Source organism: Crocodylus porosus, unplaced genomic scaffold, assembly GCF_001723895.1.
Source record: "Crocodylus porosus isolate Cpor-Errol unplaced genomic scaffold, CroPor_comp1, whole genome shotgun sequence".
Taxonomy (NCBI): Eukaryota; Metazoa; Chordata; order Crocodylia; family Crocodylidae; genus Crocodylus; species Crocodylus porosus.
The window spans coordinates 79,552,920-79,577,614 of record NW_017728949.1 but is presented as its reverse complement, the minus strand read 5'-3'; the positions used below and the strand labels follow the sequence as shown (position 1 = coordinate 79,577,614).

General features: G+C 42.0%; 1 protein-coding gene across 1 annotated transcript in view; it reads right to left on the bottom strand.

Moving 5' to 3' along the window:
* Nucleotides 1–24,695, bottom strand: part of FMNL2 (formin like 2) — a 133,235-nt gene that overhangs the window by 93,780 nt on the left and 14,760 nt on the right. The window contains exon 5 of the mRNA XM_019553613.1: nt 3,195–3,275. Within this exon, the coding sequence (XP_019409158.1) occupies nt 3,195–3,275 (81 nt within the window). The remainder of the gene's footprint in view (nt 1–3,194; nt 3,276–24,695) is intronic.

Here is a 24,695-nt window from a genome sequence, read left to right as displayed (position 1 = left end):
TAACTTGTCTGTACTAGGATTTTGGGGGAAGAGGGGGAAAAGACAGGAATGGGGACAGACAAAAATAGGATGAATATTCCCCAACTTCTCATTCCCTAATCATTATCCTCCAACTTGTTTGCTGTTTGCAGCCTTGACTGGAGACATTTAAGTGTTCTTTAGGTATTAGAAGCCACCAAAACATGATTTGTTTAAAAATGTATAATTTAAATGTGGTTAAATTTAGTATTTGAAAATTTAGCTTAGATGGAAAAATAACGTTTTTCCCTGGAGGAAAAATATCCCAATAACAACCCCAAATATATATTTTACATCAGAATTTGGAACTCCCTCTTCTTGATTATGCATGGGTTTACCACAGAAAATGCTGACACAACCTTCATTCCAGTAATAATTACAGTAATGTGAATACTCCCCACAATAGCAAGTATCAGTCTAGAGATCCCATCTGTAAATCTTTCCCCTTTTCAGAATAGACTGACTGAGACAAGGCTGTTGGTGACAAAATAAAACTGAAGAGAGAGACTTCATGGAGTTAGTTATTTTTAGGCTGCATTGGTTTTGTCATTATGAGGGAGTCTGATAGTAATAGTGGAACAAGAAAGGTTTCAGTGTGCCCACAAACTGACCAGAGAGGAAACCCAACACTAAATGAATTTCAAAACTCTTCCAGGAAAAACACAAGGACCCCTGTTCTCCATTTAAAAAGTTTACTGTAATCAGCTGCAGACAAACTTAAAAGTTAAGAATGGGATTCTCATTCTTTTCACATCTTATAACAAGAGAGACATTGTGTTAGAAGATACTTTTACTGCAACTTTGAAACAATGGGCAAATGAGGGCCAACAGGAAAGCAAATGATACCTAGCTCCTTTTCATTTCTTCAGTAACACAGACCCACCTCAACTACATTATGTGGTTGGTCCAGGGCTTCCAAGCAATGTGTCAGGATATGTACTTTTCCCCAGGCACCAATCTAAGCTAATTGAATGGCAATACAAAGCACGGACTGCTTAAGATGCAAAAAAGAGAACCAGTCAATGACAGGAGCTGCTATTCTCTTGTTACCTTCTTTTTTTCTAAAGGCTGTTAAAAACATCAACACAAGATACGAGCTGACAACTAGGGTAACCCAATACTTATGATTCAACGTTTGTATTCAATGGAATATATGAATATTCTGCCATCCTGAAAGCCTCAGAGAATAAGAATATGTCTACATTACATATTGCAGTGCACCACAGAGTATCCAAGCTAGTTGAAAATGAGCTATTGCAGGTACCTAAATCAGCCTAGCTTGAGACAGATGGTAAATTAGCGCACACAGACAGTAGCATAACTAGAGAGGGATGAGCAGAGCACCCACCCCAGGCACTGACTTAGAGGGGCACCAGAATTTCTCCTGGGAGTCTTTGCTAAGGCAGATGCAGCCTAAGCATAGAAGGTGGGCAGCCCTGCACCCAGAAAAGTATGGGGAAGAGGGGTCAAGCACAATGGTACCCCATATCCCCCATGGGATTTTTGGCATGGGAGGAGCTGCTCTTTACATGGTAGCATATCTGAGAGGGGGAAATGGAGCAGAGAGGGAGCAAACAAGGCACCAGGAGCAGTCCCTGGGAAGTCTGCACCATGGCAAAAATCCCAGGGAGGGCACCATTACACTCAGCCCCTTCCTCCATCTACTACTAGGCACATGGCTGTCTGGCTTCTATGGCTAGGCTGTACCTGCTACAGTAAAGACTCCTGCAGGGGGAGGGGTGTACTCTAGTGCTCCATACTGCAGCTGCTTTGAGGCAAACTTACTGGTGCTCAACTGTAGAGAGAGATGGGACAGGTAGAGCCTCCCCATGCCCCCCAACTCCCCAGATCTCTGTTAGCACTCTTCCAAGGGTACTGCAAAAGCTCACTATTCCCCTGCAGACAGAGATTCATGCTACTGCAGCTAAAAGGCTTCAGTATTCAAGCTAGCCAGTGTAGACATAAAGCAAATTATACACAATTTCCTTTACCAAAGGGATAGTAATGACAACAGCAAACCACTCACTTAAGCTGCCAATATACCTCCATCTCAGTTCAGGAAGATTGCTCTAGAACTGTGTAACAGCATTTGTCTAAAATACCCCTTCTGTTAACAGGTCTTGATCCTGCTGGGGAAAGATTATGTAGGCACTCAGATAAAAAGGGTATCTACTAAAAAGGGTCAAGGGAGCAGCGGTAAACTGATTCAGGCAAATAGTGTTATTCTACCTTAAACTGAGACTAGGGGTATGTACATACTACACAACTAATCTCAGGTTTCCTAGCTGAAGTATGAGTGTTCCTACAGTAGGGCCCTGTCTGTATTTCTGCATATTTTATGTCTTTTCACCTGCCTGCGTGACAATCTTTCCCAGCCAGTTGTATCACTTATGCAAGAACTTTGCTGTCCCTTAGGGTAAGTGTGGAAAAAACATTGGAGGACTATCAGCACCACAGCAATCTTGGCTGCATCCTCACAGCAAAGTGAGGGCATACCAACTCAGGCTAAAGCACATTTGGCCTTTCCCCAGATCTCCGATCAGACATGTAAGTAATGAAGGGTTTGTACATGAGTATAGAGCAAAAATCCTTCTCAGACCTAAGATGACAGTGTTAATATATCTTATGGATGCAATACATTTCACACCTATGTTTCAGTGTCCTGGCCCTTTCTGCCCATGAAACCTCTGCTGAGATGGCCAGGAAGAAGCCAAGTAATGCCAGGGCTGGGTCATGTGGAAAAATGGTCACTAAGATCTGAAATTAGGCGATATTCTTTTCCAATAGATGAGAAGACAGCCATCGGAGACAAACCTTTTCATCTGTGACTAACGCCTGCCTAGGTTTCAAGAAGGGACCTTGAGATACAAGACTTCATTCCATATTCTTTTGGGCTATACCTCGAACTCACAAGGCATTAAATCATTCTTTTGCTCTTGCCAGATGCTCCTCATTTGTTTCACCTCTTTAGTTCTTTGCCAACTGAACTGTGAAAACTGCAGTCTTGCAAGTTTCTCCTTGTTTCTCTCTCTGGTTTGTTGCATCTGAAATCTTGAGACCTTAGAGATTTTTTCAGGACCTTTTAGACAAAGGGAGGAAGGAACTCTGAATCCATGATGATTCTTCCTATTAGGGAAGAAGTGAGAGCATACAAAAGGAAACAGAATGCTTCTTACCTTCCTGGTTACAGCTGGATCAAGATAGCCCTTCAGTTTCTGGATGTATGTATGTGGCGGATTCTTCACTTGAAACCTTTCCTGTAAGGAATACATAAATAACTGTCAGCCAAGCATTGATTCACTCTACATTCTGATTAGATGCTAGAAATAAATATCCAGATGACAACTGTAGAAGGGCAAGGGGATTTGAAAGGGGGAGTTCCCCACTCATCCCCTTTCCCCTCACACCCCAAGAGCAAAGCTGCCTCGCTGGCACCAAGACAAACAGCAGCGAGGACCAGAGTGGGGCAGCGAGCGAGCTGGTCCTGACACCATACAGTAGAGGTGCCCTGGGGCGCGAGGGAACCTTTTCCTTTCCTGTTGCACCCAGGTTAAGGGACAGACAACCCCAGGAGTGTGGGAATGGGCAGCAGAGACACTCCAAGATATGCAGCAGCCAGCACAGCCCTGGTCTGGCACCTTAAAAGATTCCCAGGGAAGCAGGACCCTCTAAAGAAAGAGGCCCTATCTGGGAACACAGGGGTTGGGGAATGGCAGCTTGAGTGGGGCAGATCCCAGGAAAGGGAACATCTGACACTAGTTTACCCTAGGTGATTCATATTAACACAGGGGAGGCGAGCCACAGGAAAGGAGCAGAAGCTGACACTGATAGGCTGGGAGCATCCAGCAGATACCCTAAAGGGATGCTGGAAGTAGTGGAGAGGGGGACCCTCCCCCTGAGAGAGTCAGTTGCAAAGAGTGAGGGGCAGTACACCTGCCCATATTTCTTTATCCTTGTGGGGAACGGACTTAGAGGAATTCCCAGTAGCCATCCAGGGAAATACAGTGCCTCATTCCCAGCAGGAGTCAGCATACAGACTGAAAGGTACTGGGACTAGCTCCCTAGCTATGAAACTGTAACAGCAGGAGCCAATAACTGTCATTCAGAAGCCTGTGGTGGGGGTGTAGGGGATGAAGGAACCCCTGTTATAGGCCTGGTGTCTTATCAGGGGCCAAGGAGGACTATTTGTCAGAAAGAGGTGTCCTACCAAAGGAGCCTTCTGCTTCCTGCGGGACAGAATTCTACTGAAATCTTCCATCGAGGCATGGCAGGAGAGGTTCCAAGAGAGCGGAAGGTCCCTCTAGCGGGACACACTGCACGAGTCAAACCACAGAGCGGGGCATGACTACAACAAGGTAAACCCTGTTGGCTAAATACTCAGGAAGAATTACTTAGTGTTACAATGAATGATGGATGATTGTACATGTCACCAAGCAAGCTGAGACGCAAACAGTTTGGGATAACACTAAAACACACCACACTGGAACAGTATTCTTCACAAGTCACATTTTTCCAGTTAATCAGATTTCAAGAAGGTGAAAATTGTCAATTGTACAAGTGATCTTTTTAAATTCACTTATTTTAAATTAAATTGCCAGCTCTTCTAGGTAGGGACCATACCTTTGTGTCTTTTTATACAAGGCATGTCAAAATCGGGGCCTAACCCAAATCAGGACTTTTCCAGTTTAAGTTAACATTTATATACAAAGTTGCTAAACTTACAGAAACAGCACAGAACACCTTTCATAGGCAAGCATTCACCTGTCACAGGGTTGAGGGATGTAGAATGAGGTTAGAACAATAATTAAGTTGGAAAAAGTAGCAATACTAAAACCTAACTTTTCAAGTGGTTTCTAGCTAAAGTTAATATTCTTCATTAGAGTTATAGAAGTTAGTCTGTATGTACACTCTAAGTCTGATCCTAGGACCCTCACACTGGTAAAACCCTCACTGATACTAGGGTGGGGAAGTTTCCTGCTCACAGACATCACAATACCTTTAGCCAAATTCATGTAACCACAGAAGTCAATGGATTTATAGCAAAGATGAATCCTTAACATTTACAACAGCTGTAAAGTATGTGCAAGGTTGACAAGCTCAAGCATTTAGGGTATGGAAACAGTAGGCTTTGTTAGTCAGATTCTTTTACTTTCCCAACCACTGGCTCAGACCCATTCTCAGAACAACTTCAGGCATCTTAAAGGCCATTTCCATTTACCTTTGAAACCTTTGATTCTCACTCCACAGGAATTTGGTACCCTTACTGTCCTTGAGAAATCAGCTCTTTGAGCATATATGTGATGATAGAGTGGGTATGAATGAGTAGGTGCACCTTCTCCAAGTACAAGAGCTGACAAACAGCATAAAATTATGAGCTGAGGAGGAAGGAAGAGTCTTAGCTGCTGGTATGTTCTACCAGTTACTCCAGCATTCATATTTCAAACGGACAAGAAATAATAGTCATGTCTTGTAACACTATTTGCCTTCCTTATCCCCTATATACTAAATAATGACTTTTAAGTTTCCCTTTCATTTTCAGACTGCTTACATAATTACACAATGCTGTAATGTCTCAAAGACTGTACAGTATTTATACATCACACTGTAGTAAGTGTGTTTATCCTATGTAAATATACAGTGAATACACCATGCCAAATCATAACACCGCATACTTATTTCTGTCAACACAAATGCTGCACACGAATACATTTACAATGCTCAGGAATTGATTCAACCTACCATTATTTATCAACATTGTCTGAATGTTTAAAGTTTTGATAGTTGAGGAGAGCTGCTTCAAGAGTGGAGCAGAAAGTGCTGCTGGTTTTCCTTAAAACATCTTTCAGAATCACCTCAGCCTTTCCATTTCCTGTTGGCTTACACTCAAACCTATCTGCCCACCCTTCTGACATCAGTCAATTCCTAAATGATCTTGGACTTTATGCAGGTAATCCGGATCATCGTGTCTGCTCTGAATTTCTACTTTATATTAGTATCGTTCCATTTAAAGGGTCAGACCAGATTGTAGCTGTCACTGGGTAAGTAACTAAAGTGTATATAAGAACTGAAATAATTCCCCAGAGGCCTAATAAGCTGTCCAGCAATTACCTGCCATCTCTAACATCCAGTTTAGCTGCTGGCTCTCAAACTCTAAGAGATGGACAATCAACAGACAAGTCTTTCCAATAAAAATTCCATTTCTTCCATACGTATTGTATAAACTCTCATACAATACAAACTCTCATCAAGGGCATGACTGTGACTCAGATAAAGACCTATAACGGCAGGCGGCACAGAAGGTATTGTAGCTCAGGCAGGCTCCAGGGCTTCTGACGCTCACTAAAGAGTGGATTGAGTGTGCATGCGTGAACCACTCACTAAGAGCTGTGGCTAGCTGTGCCCTGTAGCATGGATAGCAGCTCTGGATTTCCTCTTTCTTTTGTCCCCCTGCATTATGTATGCCTCCTGGGGGGTTAGCAGGGAATAGTTTCTGAGGCATGAATTGTAACAGTTCCTGGCCCCTCAACACAAGACATAAAAAAGAGCAAAAGGCCCTTGGAGTCAAGAAGGAGTATTGTACAAGAGCCAGTTGCTGCATAGAAACTAGTGGTCCTACTATTTCAGAGTCCTACATCTGACATTTGCCAATGTGAAATGTTAGAGAAGAAGAAGATGCAAAATCATCTTGCAGTAGGTATTTCTTACCTTCTTGTCCTCTGCTACTGATTCCAATGACAGAATACAAATTTTCACCAGAAGCTGAACTATCCTAGTGTTCAGCTCCTGCAGACTTTTGGTGGATAAGCACCATTCTGTCCTTGTAACTTTGTGCTCTTTCAATTTATCAGGTGTTGTCACTACTCTCTCCTTTAACCCTTCAAATCACTGTTAGATCCTCAAATTTATTAACTGAAAAAAACAGAAGCCTAAAGCCCAAGCTACATGAGAAAAGGTTTTGCCTCTATAGATGTATCAGCTACAGTAGCTATAGTGTAGAAACAGCTAACAGCAGCAGCAAAGGGAAAATACAAAAAGTTAATATAGTTTATACCTGAGTGAAATACACTTTTATGCCAGAGCACCTGCATCTACACTTGGATGTTTCCTGGTAAAGAATGTTACCAAAAAAGAAGGAAAAAAATTCAGAACATGGTATCTCCTGAGCACACTGAACTGAATCATATTTTGGTTGTTATTACTTAATGGCTCAACTAGAATTATTTCTTGAATGAACTCTTCTGTGCTACTAGAGACTAATATAAAAAAACATTTTTCCTATGTGACCTAGAACTAGCTGTCCAAGAAGTGAGCCTTTATAATATTGAGAAATTAGTCTTATGTGATATCTAAATGCTTTATATGGGGATAAATTAAAGCACTCATTATCATCAGTTATCTCTTTGATCTCCCTCCACATTCTCCTCTTCCTGATCTGGAAGTTAGTCATAAAATGCTGCTATTATATTTTGCTTTTTATGCAGTGGATTATGTATTGATGCAAACTCTACTACACTGATTTTAGAAGTAACCTGAGAATGTTTTTCTCAGGTTGTAAAGAATATTTTGGGGGTAGTTTTATACTTGGATTTCATCTACCCTTCACAGATTCATAGACTGCAAGGTCAGAATGGACTTTGGAAGTTCATCTGGTCCAGCCCACTGCACCAGGCAGGAAAGATAACTGGGGGTCAGGTGAGCCCAGCAAAGTGACTGTCTTGTCTCCTCTTGAAGATTTCCAGGGTAGGTGATTGCACCACCTCTGAAGGGAATTTATTCCAAAGTCTGGACACCCTGACTATGAAGAAGTTTTTCCTAATGTTGAGCCTGAATCAGTCTTCCAGGAGTTTGGGGCCATTACTCCTAGTTTTCTCACCAAGTTGCTTACCGAGCCCTTGATGTATTCCCCTAGTGTAGCAGTAAGCTGTACATATGCCCACTGATATGTCATTCTATCATGTTCCAGTAATGGGTATTACCATAAGTATTATTGTATCGAATGTCTTCACTTTATTATACCTCACACTGCTTTGAAGGTTGTCACATTGGCTTATAAGCTTCTATTATAGTTTTAATTTGGGGTATATGAGCTTTTACATACATTTGACTCCTTAATCCAATTGTCTATTATTTCTGTGATCCCAGAAGCTCTCTCCTCCAGAAATCTTGTTCATTTTCTGGCTCCACACCAATTCATTTGGAGCTCATCCCCCCGCACAGGTTTTGTCTTTCCCTCAAGTTACCCATTGCCAAATAAACTGAAACTATCTGGCATAAAAAGAAAAAGCCATTGCATAAAAATGAAAACATAATAGCAGCATTTGATGACTAGCCTCCATATCAGGAAGAGAATAAAGTGGAGGGAGATCAAAGAGACACTTAAGCCTCTCCTCATTCTGTGAAAATTTTGCTGTAGGGAGTCTTGGAGGTTTCTACAAAAATCTGCCTGTTTTGTTGGTTATAAACTGAGTGGTAGCTTTCCCTCTTTGGTGCACAAGGAGACAACATTCTTCTGAGGCACCCATTCAAGGACTGGCAAAATCTTTGTTCCTTGTCCCCTAGCACAGAAGACAGGACTAGTACTTTCTAGCCAGGCTGACAAGACATATGCCAGAAAGCAACTCAGAGCAACAGAGACTGCAGAAAGGAGGCTCTTGTACCAAAAGGGGACTGGGGAGAAGGATGCTTATACTAAGTCAAGAGAGGAGCTGGGAAGGAGAATAGAAAAAAGGAGAATACAGAGGAATTTAAAAAGCATAGGGCTGCTAATTTTCTAACAGTATAGTTGTTTATTATTACTTCTGACAAAATATCTGACTGGAATAGCAAGTTTCACATCTGCTCCTTTGACTAATTTGATTGATTGATTGATTTCATCACACAGCATGGATATTTACCATATGACTTACAGGCTGATACTTCCCAATAATAAAAATGTCTCATCTCCACGTGAGATACAGTTCCCAGAGAAAAGCTGCAGTGGCGTGCAAAGCTCCACAACCTTTTCCCCAATGTATAGGAACATATAGCTAATCTGGAAGGGAATCATCTGATAAACTGGGCATGAGGATCCATAGTGCCTCGTTAGAGATTCCCATCACAAGCATAGTGTTTGGGATTGTTTTATTCCTCAGCTCTATTCTCAGGCAGCTATTCTTCAAAACTGCTGTGAAACTTAATTATTCTGGGGGGAATGTCCCGTATCTATACCTGGTAAGATCATTACCAAATATTTTGAAATTATTTGACTCTTGAAGGAACTTTAAACTACTCTGTACTTCCCTTTGGAGAATGCTCACATAACAGTTTTCTCCTGGTAGTACAGCTTCACATTATGTAACTGAAATTAGAAACCCTATTTATTAGGTCAAGATGAAATCCTGATTATATTATCTTGAGGTTGTTTCATATTAAATACTAGATTATTGCCTAGCTTCCAGAAGTTACTGTTACATACACAGAAAAAAAATTCTTATTATTTTCCTTTTGTCTGTTGCAAAAATATCATTAATCATAGTTACAACTGAGAATGGACTCAAAATCCTCTCCTGTAGTCCACTGGCTGAAGGCTGAAATTCCTTCCAAATATAGGATATGATCATTTATCCATTCTATTAATATTTTTTTGGTATTCTTTTAACTTTATTTTATTCATCTTCAGTCTACATATGAGGCCCAGATTAAGACCTGTTGTAACAGATGGCCCTTCTTCAACCAGAGAACAGTAGAGTTAGACCAAACACAAGCAAACTCTTAATCTAGGGCTATGTGAAGCTTTGGGTGCTGATTTGATTTGGAGGAGATGCAGCCCAATTTGGAGATTTGGCAGCTGAATCTCCGAATCCAAATTGAACGAGGAGACCAATAAAAAGGTCTGAATCAATTCGAAGCTCTCTGAATCAATTCAGAAAAGTTTCAGAGAGCTTTGGAGATTCAGGTAGTCCTCTCTTGCTGCCACAGGCAGCCGGACCCAGACTCCATGCTGTTAAGTAGGGGGTAGAAAGAAACAGGAGCTGGCTCTGAGCAGTGCAGCCATCGGGAGGGCTGGGAGAGCAGGCGAGGGATGGGGGCTTGTGGCAGAGCCCCCCCACGCAGCATGCAGTAGTGGGGGCAGTGGGGATTTCCCCCCCCGGCCTGGTAGGGCTTTTTTTTTTTTTTTTTAAGAGCCAGGAGCTGGGGCCTGGTGGGGCAGCCACTGATGGGGCTGGGAGAATGGGCGTGGGATGGGGCCTGTCCGATTTGGAGATGGCCAAATCTCTGAATCAGATGCAGCTGAATCGATTCAGGACAGTAATTCAAATCACCATATTGAATCACTGTCCCCTGAACTGGCCAAATCCGAAATGAATACTAGCCACTTCGCACAGGCCTACTCTCCAACCCCCCATGGGTTCTGCAAGCCCATTCAGGGCCTGCTCCTGAAGAGTAGTGCACGCTTTGAGGAAAGACCTGGATATAATCTCAGTGTCTACTGAAGTCAAGGAGATGTAGAGGACACTTAAGACCTCAAATTCTTCCTTGACTTAGGAATGCTAACAAAGTGTTAATTTGAGCAACTTTCAGCTGATGAATATGGTGATGTACTGTCATCTTCAGAATTGAAGGGAACCCACCAAACTCATTCTATATAGGCAGCATTTTCTTTTACAAAATGATTTTCATCAAAAACTCACAACCAGCCGGAACAGGTTTGAGTCCGGATTGGGAAACAGACAAGTGTACACTTGAAGCAGTCTCAAAAGTGCAGGGAAGGAGCTGCTGCTATACGTGCACAATGCTGTAGCCACAAAAGTGAGCTAAACCTCTTCAATATTAACCCTGTATGAAGCAGAGTTAAAGTTAGAGCAATTTTACATTTGTTTTGTTACAGCTCATACACTAATGTTATGCTGTGACAGCTACTGCCCAGCCCAGAGCAGGAGCTCTCCCTCCTTTTCGGTAACTGTTCCCAGTATATATTTGTTCCTACCCAAAAATCAATCCAAGTGAGGTGCAAAGCATTACCAGTCAGATCTGGACACCTTTTACATCCAGTTGGGGAACACTATTTTTGTAAATGCCCACTGAAACTGGGAATAAAATCCAAATGCCTCAATAACTGATAAAGCTCTGTCTTAATTTTTCTATCTCCTTGGTTTAACTGACAGCCACTTAAAACTATTCAAATCACCTATCTCAGGCCCCCTCCACACATGCAGGTAAAGGTGTGATGGGATCTAATGAGTGATTCATATAATTATACCTCCTGTCATGCCACACATACATGCCTACTGAGGGTTTTCCAGCTGCACAGGTACCTCACACACCCCATGACTGAGAGATCACTGCTGCAATGACAAATCGTTCCTCAGGGGTGCATGAAACCCCCAGGGCAGGGTGGATCACCGCTGTAGTGATCTCCCCACCCTGGGGGTATGTGAAACTTCTGAGGTGGGAGGATCACTGTGGTGGTGATCTCCCCACTTGAGAGGTTTTGTGGACCCCCAGAGCTGGGAGACTATATCTGCACCCTGCAGATGACGGGACCCAGAGTTCACAACTGCTGGGGCTCAGAGTCCCCAGAAGCTGCAGGACTCACAGCCCCGGTGGACAAGGTACACCCTTGTAGGTGGGGGCTATAGATGATGGGGCTCCCAGGCAAGGAGAGACCCTTTACAAGACAGACCATTCTACACATGCAAATTAAAGCTCAATAACAATAAGCTATAAAGTTAGTACACATTTACAAGATCTAACTTACAGTTGGTTGGAGCTTTTTATTGTGTGACTGATAAGGACTCTGCACTTGTAGCTGGTCTCAAGCTAATTAAACAGTTAACTGTGTGATGCCTAATAACATGTAGAGAAGGCCTCAATGTCATTTTCCTAAGAGAGAACTTAAGTTGCTCAGTACTGTAGCAGCATAAGTGTCAAACAAAGAGGACTGGCTGGCACTGATATCTAAATTTAGAGATGTCTCTTTAAACCTCTGACCCCATGGAACTTTCCTCCCCTTCTCAGGCCTATGTGATCCTCCTCCCTCCCACTTACCAATTTTCCTAGTGAAGTGACAGCCCACAAACTCTTCCACTGCTCCTGATCCCTGTCCCTGGAATCTCTTCCATATTTTCCCCTGCCTCTGTAGAGCAGAACCTAGTAGGTCTGGGGATTTTGTGCTTGATTCCATTCTGCAACTTGCTGCTAATTTATTCAAATCTTGGCCTTACTTGATTCTTGAAGTCTAGATGTGTTGAATCTCCCCCTCTCTTCTGAGAACTCAACCATAACTAGATATTTCAGAGGCTTTAAGTATCAGGTTCACACTGAGTTGCAAAATAAAGGTTCCCTAACAGGCAAGTGAGGACTCAGGGTAAGAATGAGGAGCTGGGAGGGAGTCAGGAATGCATGGAGGGAATGTGAACTTTTGGACTGGATTTTTGGGGAAAAGCAACTGGGGCATCCTGGTACTATCTGAACAGAACTGCCTGTTTCTGAAGTTAATGTAACTGGATGGTTTTGAAGGTCCAATGAAGAACATTCTTCCTTCATAATGAAGAGCTTCTCAGTTTCCAAATCAAGGGCAAGAAACTTTCTAAAAAACACACTTGTCAAGTAAGGTGGCTCAAACAAAACATACCTCAGGTTCAGGACTTTTTGTAGTCTATTGCAGGGCCGTATCTGGGACAAGTGTGAGCATACCTACTTTCCCAGCCCTCTGTTCTCCCTGCAAACTCACAGGGGATGACACAAGTGGCACATCCCACTTTTAGGGGCTGGAACCTGAGCAAAGAAAAGTTGGAGTGTTCTGGCTGATTTGGACCTGGGTCAGTGGCTGAGAGTCCCTTTCATATTAACAAAAAGTAAATGTAGTCTGGGTATCAGAAGGTAACATTTTTGTATCTCTGACCCCTGACAGTCCTCTTAATACAACTGAAGAACAAAGACCAATACAAAGAGCCAAACTCAGAGCTGGGTTAGTCAGTAGCACAACGGAGGTGCACCTGCTTATACCATCTCTGTGTGTGGCCAGTAGATTATCCTGGAATTAAGGGTTTGAAACTCCAGTGTTTTGTAAAAAATCCTCCTTTTATTAGAATTGTCTGGTTCTGTGTGTATACAATTACCTAGGAAATTGCTTAATTGTAGTTAAATTGCTGATAGTAGGAGCTGCTACCAGTGAGTTGTGAAAGCCCTTGGCTGACAGAGAAAGGAATTGAAACTATGTTTCCACATGATGTAAAGAGGCTTGATCACGCATGGCCCACAAACATTAGTTGAAATCCTGTGTAAAACCAAGAGTCATCCAGAATATATACCTCTAGGCTCTGACAGTTAAGTTGTGGAAATACAACTCAATGTGAAGAAACTCTCATGGAAGTAGGTGTCTAAGAAGGTGGTGTCCAAGAAGGTTATGAAAAAAATGTATAAGAAGAAAATGTATAAAATATACCATTTCAAAGGGTAAGATGTTTAATACTGGAGATGTACTAGTAGGACAGTTATTTTTTAATGAATTTTCACAGGACACTACTGAGATGGACTCTCATTTCTAGAAAGGGTCTTTATGCTGCTCTTGAAATGTACTGTGGCCTGAGAGATGCAGATAATGAAAAATTTAGAAACTATTTACTCTTATTTTAACCCACAGCAAAGTACTCTTTACCCTGCCACATTGATATAAAACTGCTATAATATACATGAAAATCTGAGGCCGTGAACACATTTCACATGTAAAAACACACTGTCACATTTCAAGGTGGAGGAGTCTATAAGTCAGAGGTCAGTGATATGGGATCACTTGTTTCTCCCCGCTATTTAACTAGCATTAGGTTTGGAGGTACTGTCGCAAATGATTTTTAAAACTGGCCTCCAGTTTTATGTGACATTTCTTCATTTACAATTAGCTGCAAGTGCAAATGTTGATCTTGTGCAGTGAGATAATTACCTATCCAAATGCCATCATTTGAACCTGGCCACTGAGGAAACAAAACTATGGGTACAAATATCAGAGACTAGTTCCACAAATCAGGAAAGTAACTTACAAATAGTAAGAACAAGCTTATCCAATTCAACTCTCCTTGAAAACAAACACTTTGAATCTTACAAAGAGTCCTAACAAAAATAACACGTTTTCCATATTTGTTTGAAAAGTTCATTCTCTCTCTTCTTGGGAGTTCTCTAATGGATATATAGCTTGGCTATGTTTAGTCTAATTCTCGAGACAATCTGCTTTATCCTTTTGGATGCCTTTCTCTTATTTGATCACTAGACATGGTATGTTAACACTCATGAGAATTTCCTAGTTACCAATTTTAATATTTGAAGTAGGCAAATGAAAGGCTCTGAGTACTGTAATTAGAAACTGTTATGATGGTTTACGGTGCTGACATTTTGTACATTCCTATTTTTCTCTCAAAATTAATCTATAATTATTTATTGATTAAGACTCTTAAAAACAGGGGAAAACAAAAGATGCGAATCAGAACAACATGATTTTATGGTCTGATATTTTTGCTTCTTGTGACATTTACAAATGAATGTTTTATAAAATAGGAAACCTAGGATTACTTGCTTTCTGGTCTATGGCCTACAGCACTCATATCCAGCCTTTCTGGTTACAGCGTATGTTAGAACTGATCCCCAGTTAAATACAGCAAGTCCAAGAGATCAAGACAGTATAATTTTCAACCTATGACACTATTTTCATTATGACAGTGTTATGAAATATATTATTTCTTAATTTGCACCACTGTTTCACTCCAAACATATCATGTAAATGTGATATGCTTTTTTAAAGGATCTGGAAAAGAAAGACATATATGACTGAGAAACATTCTTCTGGCTTTGAAGATGTTTGCTAGAATCATCATATCTAATACTGATCTCTACTTATCAAATCTCTGCACAAACAGTTATTTATGTATTCAACCTCAGTTTCCCCTTTGAGGTGGAGCTGGACCAGAACCATTATTCTCTTTTTACAGAAGGAACAACTGAGAAGTTAACTGACTTTCCTAAGGCCACAGAGTAAATTGGTGTCAGGATTAAAAGCTCCACATCTTCTGGCTCCCAGGGATGAGCTCTGGCCGCTACTCCATGCTTCTAATTCAACCGCTTAAATAACAGTGTACTCAGCAAAGACAATAGTTTCACAGGCTTACAACCAAAATACAGCCTCTCTGCATTCAAGAAAAATAAACATGCCTGGCATGTATTATTCTCATCAGATAAGAAATATCTTCCCTCATAGAATCCAAGAATGATTATCTTCTATTTTGACTAAACATTTAATCAGTCAAGTTTATCAAATTCTTTCTGCTTAAAATATCCAACATCTCATTTATTAACATACAGTTAAATTCATTAATCCCTGACATACTTGGCTTTCTGCCATTCCTGGCAAGACAAAGATTTAATTCAATAGTAGAGCAAGCTATGCCAATATATTATTTTTCTTATAACCTTCTGAGCTCTACCTCTCAGCTTTTCTATTCTAATGAGTTCTCCAACACATATGATCTGGTTAGCTACACTGCACTTCTTTCTTCTGTTCTGAATATCTTGGTTGCATTTTTCCATCTCAGAATATAGATTTTGTTTACCTTTTGCTAGCTGATGATTTGGGGATAATACAGAAAATACACATATTCTCTGAAAATAATTTGTCTAATATTGATATAAGGTTACCAGAGCAGGAGGCTTGGTACTCCTGCTACTTTGAGAGAAGGCAGGTTGCCTGCGAATCAGTCCGCAGATGTGGCAGAGGCTAACTAGACAGTCACCTGACCAGAAGGGAGCCTGGCTAGAAGCATATAAACCCAGGGTCTGAGTTGGTCAGGCAGTCTAGCCCTGAGGGCAATAGAGAGAGGAGTTCCTGGGCAGCAGGGCTGCAGCAGGACTCCTGCTTAACATGTGAGCTGGGGTAAGCAACTCTGGAGGTTTGTGGATGGGACTAAGGGGTGGAAGAGGTCCCAACAGGCCTGTGAACAGAAAGGCCTAGGAGATAGAGCTAGAGAGCCCATAGCCCAAGAGAGGCAGGAGAGAGCAGAGAGCTGGGAAGCAAGGAGGGCCAGGGTGTCCACCGTCTCAACTGGCCTAGGACCTGGGCAAGAACTAGGAAGACCAAAGGTCAGGGGGTGGGGCTGCTGGAGACCAAGGGGATCAGAGGACCCATAGCCTGGAGAGGGGGGTAGAAAGGATGAGGGAGCCTGGAGATCAGGGCCAGGAACCAAAGTCCAGGAGCAGAAGAGGGCAGGACACAGTGTCCAGGAGTAGCCCACAGAGATGAAGTGTTGGGGGGAGAGTGCAGGCTGAGATGCTGCGCTTGAGAGTAGCCGTAGGAGATGAAGTGCCCAAGGGGAGAAGGCAAGCCTGGAAGCCAACCCAGGAGTAGCCAAGCTAGGCAAAGTTCTGGGGCAGGAAGGCCCAGGCACAGGACTGAGGCCATGGCCCGAGGGGACAGATGATGGACATGATTAATGACACCTGTGAGGCATCGGCATGGTGTAAGGGGCAGTCATAAGCCCTTAAGACAAAGCAGAGACACCTGGAACAGCCTCTCATTTCAAAGATTTAAGAACAACAAGGCATGGCAGGAAAGGTAAAAGGGAGCAAGCCTCAGGAGCGAGGGCAGAGCAAGAGCTAAGCAGCCATCCTGGGGACAAGAACTTGTTACAGTTACATACAGTAGAACTTCACCGAGCCACATATAGGCTATGAAGTCAATGAAAAGTCTATGTGCTATGAACAGGACCCTCAAGGGAAAGGCCTGCTATGGACTGCTAAGTATTAGATAGTAGCAAACTGAGAGGTGTATTCAGCTCGCTCACCAACCACAAGTTCCCTATGTATTTTTCTAACATTCCTGGCTACTAGGGAAAAGCTAGGAGGCTTGGGACTGCTGATCTGTAGGGTGTTCAACACACAGTATTTGATCCAGCAGCAGTACCTCCACACTCTGGGTGAGCTCAGAATCCCACTCAGGCAAGATTTGTTGGATTTCAGCATAGTGGAAGCCTATGTTATTCATTGTCTGCTGAACCTGAAAACTTCACCTGTGATCTGGCAATCACACTAGTTCTTCCTGGCTCATACAGAATCATCAGGAATAGAACTGCTACAACCAGAGTTGTGCTGATGATTTGGTGACTGCTGTACAAGGCAGAGTGGAATCTACTTCCTTTTTCTGTAGCTCTGTTGACTTCGTGGTGACAACACGAATAAAAACTTGGGTTAAGTCAGTTAAGCGAGGAAATCTGAACCACAGGCTAACACCAGCATGCCAGAGACCAAAACTTCAGATACAAGCTTGTGAAACACCACGGCAGTGAAGACAAACACAATACAATGAGGCTGTGTATGTAGATGGGCTGCACAATGGAAATCAAAGCCTGCATGGAGAGCAGTGATATATCTCTAGAAACATTCTGGCAACTCAGCCAGAAATCAATTCCCTAGGTGGTTTAAGGGAACATAAGATGGAGTATCAATTACAGCTTCTATTGACAGGATGCAATATGTGCTTCTCTTGTGCTGACTCAATTCCATTGAGAGATGCAAAAGAGGGAAGGATTACTGCACTGCTCTAACCCTGCCTCCTTCAGAAATCCTAATTCTGATAACTATACCAATTGTGTCAGGTCCCTATGCAGTAATTCAGGTGTCATTTCCTTCTTGAACCCCTGCCTAACACTAGCTACTGCTAGTGCTTCCAACTACAAACATAAACCTGATGGCTAAGCTGTAGGATTCTGCACTGATTGACTGAATTTCACATTCTTCAGCTACCACAAATGATGGTTTTAAAAAAGTGCTCTCTTTCTCTTTCTATATATCTTCTTCCACCATTTTTAGCTATTTGTATTTACCTACAGACCAAAACTTCTTCCAAAATAAAAACGTGTATGGCAAGAGGTTTAAAACTATCTGAACTAGGAATATATGTTTATCATACATGTAGAGGCTTTAAAATTTAGATTTCTCTCTCCAAAAATTCAAGTGACCTAACAGTTTTCACACAGATTAAACAGGTAGCAAATATTTGTCTCCTACACCCAATATGTCATGCCTAAAACGTAGACAGAAACAGTTTTTGGACCTACAAATATACAGTGAAGAAAGCATAACCTAACAATTATAGTAATTTTTATTTATCAGGTACATAGGTGGTAAATTATTTTATCCTTAATATTTCTTACACTGATGGTTAAAGTCATGGAGTATGAGTGGCGCACACTGATTATTAATTATTATTTTTTAATTTACGATGTCCAAAAGTGCGCTATATGCTACTCAGAAGACATGTCCTTTGCTCCAAAGAGCTCTCCATCTAAGTGTCAGCATAACCTTTATATGCAGAAGACAGACAGTGGGGAGATAACAGAATGAGAAGGAATCTAGTTCAGGCCACTTTTTTTGTTTATTTATATGCCACCCTTCCCAGCAGAGACTCAGGGCAGCTTACAATAGCAGAAATGGATAATCAGTTTGTCTTTGCACTTCTTGGTAATTCTGTAAAATTCTTCATTTTCATTTAAAAAATGAAGCCACAACAAAGTGAATATTATTAATTTAGTTTACACAGCTTTCTTGGATACAACTCATAAAAGGGGTACAAAAAATTCAAGCTAAGATAGTGACTTATTGAGATTAGACACATGATCCTAGGAATCCAAACTCTGAGAGGGGGGGGGGGGTGCATGTATGCACATGGGTGCACATTTTGAAAGACTTCTGATGGAGCACCCTCAATACACAGTATATCCCGTGCCCTATGAATGCTCCCTCAGTACTGACTACCTTGACGAACAGTTGCATCTTTTTAAACATGATTTCCTTAGCAAATAATGAGGGGCTATCCAATATCAACCACAGATGAGTCATTAGCATCTTAGGCATTTTCTAGATAGTGTTCAAACATGGATATAGCAGGGAGATGATACTTTTCCCTCTGAAAGGTGGTCTACTTAGCTACAGAAAAAAGTCAAACATCCATGTCAGTAGGGATGCACCGATAGAGACTTTTTGGGGCCGATACCAAAAGCCAATTTTTAAGGAGGCATAATGGCTAAAACTGATCGATTCCTGACACCAGCCTGGCAGCTTGGAGAGCTGCATGCAGATGATAAGTCTGGTGTGGTCAAAGGGGAGGGAAGGGATGCGGGGGGGACAGATCAAGGCCCCCGAGGTGAGGAAGAAATGGTGCTGGGGCTGGGGCAAGCGCTGCCCAGCTGGGGTGGGGCGAGGTGGAGCAGGGTGGGTGTGCAACAGAGCCACAGCTCAATCTCATGCCCGCACCGCCCTGGCTATGCAGCACTTGCCCCAGCCCATGCCCCAGCCCTAGCCTCACTCCTTCCTCACCATGGGGGCCTTGATCTGCCCCTCTCCATACCCCTTCCTCTCCCTCCCCTTCCAGCTGCATGCAGCTCTCCAAGCTGCCAGGCTGTGCTCCTCACTGACTATGTGCTGCACTGCAGCTGCACGCGTGCACCGGCATTTATCAGCTAAATTATCGGCCACATCAGGTCAGTTTCCAATACGATCAATTTTCTTGATATTGGACCGATGTATCTGTGCACCTCTACATGTTAGTGCTAGTAGGTTTAGAAGCAGATTTTGACATCATTTCATCTCAAAGGGCTGTTTCCTCAGCTCAAGACTTTGCTTGGGAGGGCAGAGCTAGCTTCCCTCATTCCTTTCAGAAAGATCCCAAATGGCTTTTCCTTGTCCTAAATGGAGCTCCCCTGGCCCAATTCCTGTCAATTCTCTCATTTTTTTCCATGTACTGTATGTCAGAACAAATGCTATAGGCTGGTAATGGTTCAGTGTTTCTCAGCTCAGTAGCTTGTTCTCATCAGGTGTGAATAATACCTATGAATGCCTGAACTTGATCCAAATAAGATATTATGGGAGGAAAAAGAAGGGGTTGTTAGAATCTGGTCCCTTTGCAGACCTATTACTATATATCAGGGGTATCAAACTAATCCAGCCCTGTGGGACAGATGATGGGTGCAGAGCCAGTCCACCAGCCATTTAGAGCCCACAGACTGGCTCCATGTACCATTTGCAGTGCCCACACCAGCTCCAGCCCTGTGTATTGAGCTGTCCAGTGTGGGCACCACATGCACTGCACACACTGGCCCCAGCCTGATCCAGCATGTGCAGCACATGCACCAAGCTGGATCTGCACATGGGGTCAGTCCGAGACCCACAGGCAGCACCACAGGGCAGATGACAGAGCTCCATTGGCCAGATCTGCCCTTCTGGCAGTATCTTTGGCACCACTGATATATATCAAAGTACAGCAATAAAGAAAAATTCAGGAAAACAGATAAAATTGAGCAACTACTGGCAATTATTTTGATATAGAACAATAAGCAAACCTGATCTCTTGGTTAATTTAATTGGGAGAGTTTATGTTCCCCTAAAGAAAGCATTGCAATGTGCTCATTTCATTTACCTGGAAGGGTTTACAGGATAATATATGCCTGCCTGATGAAGTTTCTCTCTCACTGGCTCATTCTAGTGTTTGCCAGGATACTGTATTAACACCATAACTGATTTATTGTCTGTGTACCATTCAGCACCAACTGAGATGGCCTAAGAGATCTGAACATAAGTCAGCAGCAATTCCCATATGTGTAGTATATACTAAAATAACTAGGGAAGACTTTCAGCGTCTTCACCCCGAAAGCATTCCCACAAAATCTCCCTTAACAAACAAATTTATTTTCCTTTTCCAAGAACGATCACCCTACTTACAGACATTTATACTACTAAGTTTTGAATGTAAGAGTTAATTTATAAATTAATAATTTGAAGTTATGAATGCAAGAGTTAATTTATAAATTAATTCCCTATCAAACTGGCCCGAAGGAAGACTTGATGTTTCTCTTGCTCACTCAGTTCTCGAAAAAAGAATTACTCTGGAATGAGGAAGTAGTGCCACTTCCAATGTCCTTTTGCCTCTGAAAATGTCCAGTACGTTTTCTGCCTTAGGAATCCATGTCCTCCCTTGTTTACTTGCATCTCCAATGGTATTAATGTAAGTTACGTAAGTACATAGAGTAGAAAAAGAAAGCCCAGACCCTTACTTGTTGACGTGATTTGACAAATCCAGGATGACAAACCTGGATGGTTTTGGTGATTGGAAAGATCACTAAGTAAAATTTTAAACCAGATTATTTTAACCATAGTTTCTCTTTTCTTACTTAATGCTAATGAAATGCATTGGGCTGGCAGCTCTGACTACCCATGTTCGCTCTTTCACAAAACACAAGTACAACAGGCATATAAGCTTCCACCAGCAATGAATCTTGATCTGCTCTAAATGTGAACCTCTATGAAGACAAGCTGACTTATGAACTGAAATGAGAGCACTATGAATTTAAATGAGAACATCCACTCACTGCAGACCCAAACTGCTATCACAGAGTAACAACTTTTGGTCACTAGCAAGCAAGGCCAGATTTCAACAGGTAGTTTAAGCAAAGGAGCTGTTTCCACCATTACTCATCTTCTGAAGCATCAAAGTCACCAGAACTTCTGTTAGGGACCTAGTCAATGCATGCAAATTCGTCAAAGGTAATTTAACTCACATGCAATGCTAATGTTCTCTTGCCAGTTCAGTGAAGTGGAAAAATCTGACTTCCTGCCCTGTGTCTGTGATTCCAGCTAACTCCATTATTCAGTGTTTGAAATGTAATGAATGATCTTTCATACTATTGCTTTAAACAGAACTAATGAAATCTCACACCTTCATACAGTAGCCTATTAGTTCAATGCAATACTGTATGTTATATCACTATGTCTTAAAAATCATCCAGCTTGTGGTGCTGTTGTAGGTGTGATGATCTCAGAAATATGCAAGGGCCAAGATTTTTTTGGTAATATCTTTTATTGGACCAACACTGTAATAGGGAGACAGATTAGAAAACCTTTTGGCACAAAATGCTGTTCCTGAGCCAGACTTCAGCCAAACCTAAGGAAGGCACCGTACATGCCTGAAAGTTTGTCTAACTATAAAATTGGCTCAATAAAAGATATTAATAAATAAATCCTGCATCGCTTTAAAATAATCCATCTTTTAATCATAACAGGGTTCTTTAAAAAATAGGATTTACACAGAGAAGCAAATCTGGTTTTTGCATGCTAAGTCTCTATAAAAATGTTTCTTTGCTGGAAACAAAAGGAAGAGGAGCTGCCAAATGTACTAGTGATTGACACTGGGAAATCCTGACATGGCTCCAGAAGGGTTAATGGCTCCATATGGTGACACAAGCACAAGAAGTCATTTTTCAATCACCTTTCCCTTATCAAGTGACTAAACAGAGGTTTGGGGCTTTCCTCAACTTGAAATAATCAATAATGTATCACCACAAATAAAGCAAAATCGATTCTCAAACCCTTCAGCTTTCGCCCAGTCACACTGCTGGTCAGCTTTTCTTTATCAGTAAAACAGACTCTGAACTCAACGATCCATTTGAGAGGTGAAGTCAACACACAAAAATGTTGTCTGAACTGTTCTGCTATTTGTGGTTTCTGGATGCTCCTTTAAAGCAATGTCCAGACAGAGGTGAAAAGGGCAACTGGATACTTCTAGACAGTCCCTAATGCTGAGGGCTTTAAACATCAGCCATTGATTGGTGTTGATTTTTCAAGTAAGCTCACAATTTATTCCATAATGCACCATCTCCCAAAAAGTTCTATGATTTATGTATGTATTCCTGCTTTAACCTGTTGACGCTTTAAAAATTTCATAATCAAACTGTGGGGGGAGAAAGATTCAGGAGATGTAAAAAAAAAAGGCTGGGTTCCAGAGAACAGTAGGGTAAATTTCTGATCTTTTATCTGTTAGCTCTAGGAAGAAGAGGGCTTAATAATTCATTTTGGTTTTAGTAAAAATGATTTAACAAGCATAATTTAGATCTGTTTAGTGTGAGCATAAATTGTTTGGATCCTTCTGTGACATTGGATCTTTTCTTAACACAAGACCATTTTGGCTCTATTTGTTTTATTTTTGTGCAACCTAGTGTGAGAACTCCAGCTTCCAAGTGTGAAAGCTCTTCACACTGTAGGCTTCAGCCAGACAACATGCCAAAATGGTTCTCACCTCTGTGAAGCATAACTAGGACTCAAACTCTAGCCTCACTGAAGTCAGCAGGTGCCTTGCCATTGTCTTCTATGGAATCAGAGCTTCACTCTAGAGCTGTGAAAAATAGGGTTTGGTTTTGCAGGCTTTATGCAAACTCTTCTCAGATTTTATTTCCCAAAGCCTTGAACTTCCAGAGTTTCAAGTCAAGTTTCAAGTTACAATGATCACTGAAGTTTAAAATAAAACTAAACTTTCACCTGATACCAGTTCAGTTGTGGAGGCGTAACTACCACATTTTGCAGCCACAGCTACATACTGACCTGAGTTTGCCAGAAGTGAAACCCAAACTCACGCCACCCAAGGCGTAGGCTTGTTACAAAAAGTGGAAAACACTCAAGGAACCTTTCTAGAACCCTGCATTAGGCTCCATGTTGGTAACAAATCCTTAAAAGGGAAGACTTTTACCAAGTTAAACACTTTCCTGGTTTGGGGTCTTCTTACAATAGAAACACATAGCTTGAGACAACTCAGCAAATGGCCATTCTGGGCAGGAAGCTTCTGCACTTCCACCATGTATCTGTTTCCCACTGAGCCCTCCCACATCTATTACTCCACACATCACCAGCAGCTCCAAATGCAGAAGACGCCCTGCTGGCAAAGAAATAAACCTTCCTGGAGACTTCCAATATCATATGATGAATAATCCAGTAGGGGGCATCAAAGAGCTTTGCAATATATTCCCCACCCACTCCTCTTCTCACCCCAGGAAGCTGAAAAGCCCCAAAGCACCAATCAAGGATAACTGCAGAGAACTAACACATCCTAAACCAAAGGCCAAAAACGTTATCACCCTTATCAAATGTTATCACCTTCTCTATTACCCGAACAGAAAGGTAAAGCTTGAGGCATAGGCCTGGAGCAAATTCCAGGCTGAACGCTGAAAGAATGAGGAATGAGTAGGCTGTATAATACATGGTAGGCATTAAAAGCCTGAGAAAACTGTCCCTAATTCATCTAGGGACAGGCCTTCATTCTTTTAGTAGTTGTGTCATGTATTCATAGTCAGCTGTTTGCTTGCTTTTTTAATTTGGAGAGCTAGACTTGCCACTGTTTACCCTGAACATCTGTCCATGGCCTCATCCTTCCCTCTGTCACAATAAAAACCCTCACAGGCTGAAGCACTTGTAGCTATGGGTTGCAGTTCTGTATTTCCATTGCATCAATCTTTCTCTGCCACTCTGTTTCAGGTATTTTCTTGCCTGAGTGCTGTTCTGGCTCTCAAAAGTGTCATCGGGTCTCTTCTCCCGATACAAAACCAGCAACCATTAATGACTAGACCAACAGAAGTAAAACTTTTTTTCTCTCCACACCTTCCTGAAGACACAGGGGACAACAAATTAACCACTGCCTCTCAATCCAGGACTTTTGATAAAATCTGGTGTCATCAGGCTGTTCACTCCATCTGCGTGCTATACCCTTTCCCCCATCCTGTATCCCTCTTGTCTATTAGAGCAGCGGTTCTCAAATTTTTCTGTACCAGGACCCATTTGTAAACATCGATGGCTAGTCCCAACCTGCTACCCCCCAACCCCAGGTCCCAGCCCCCCCC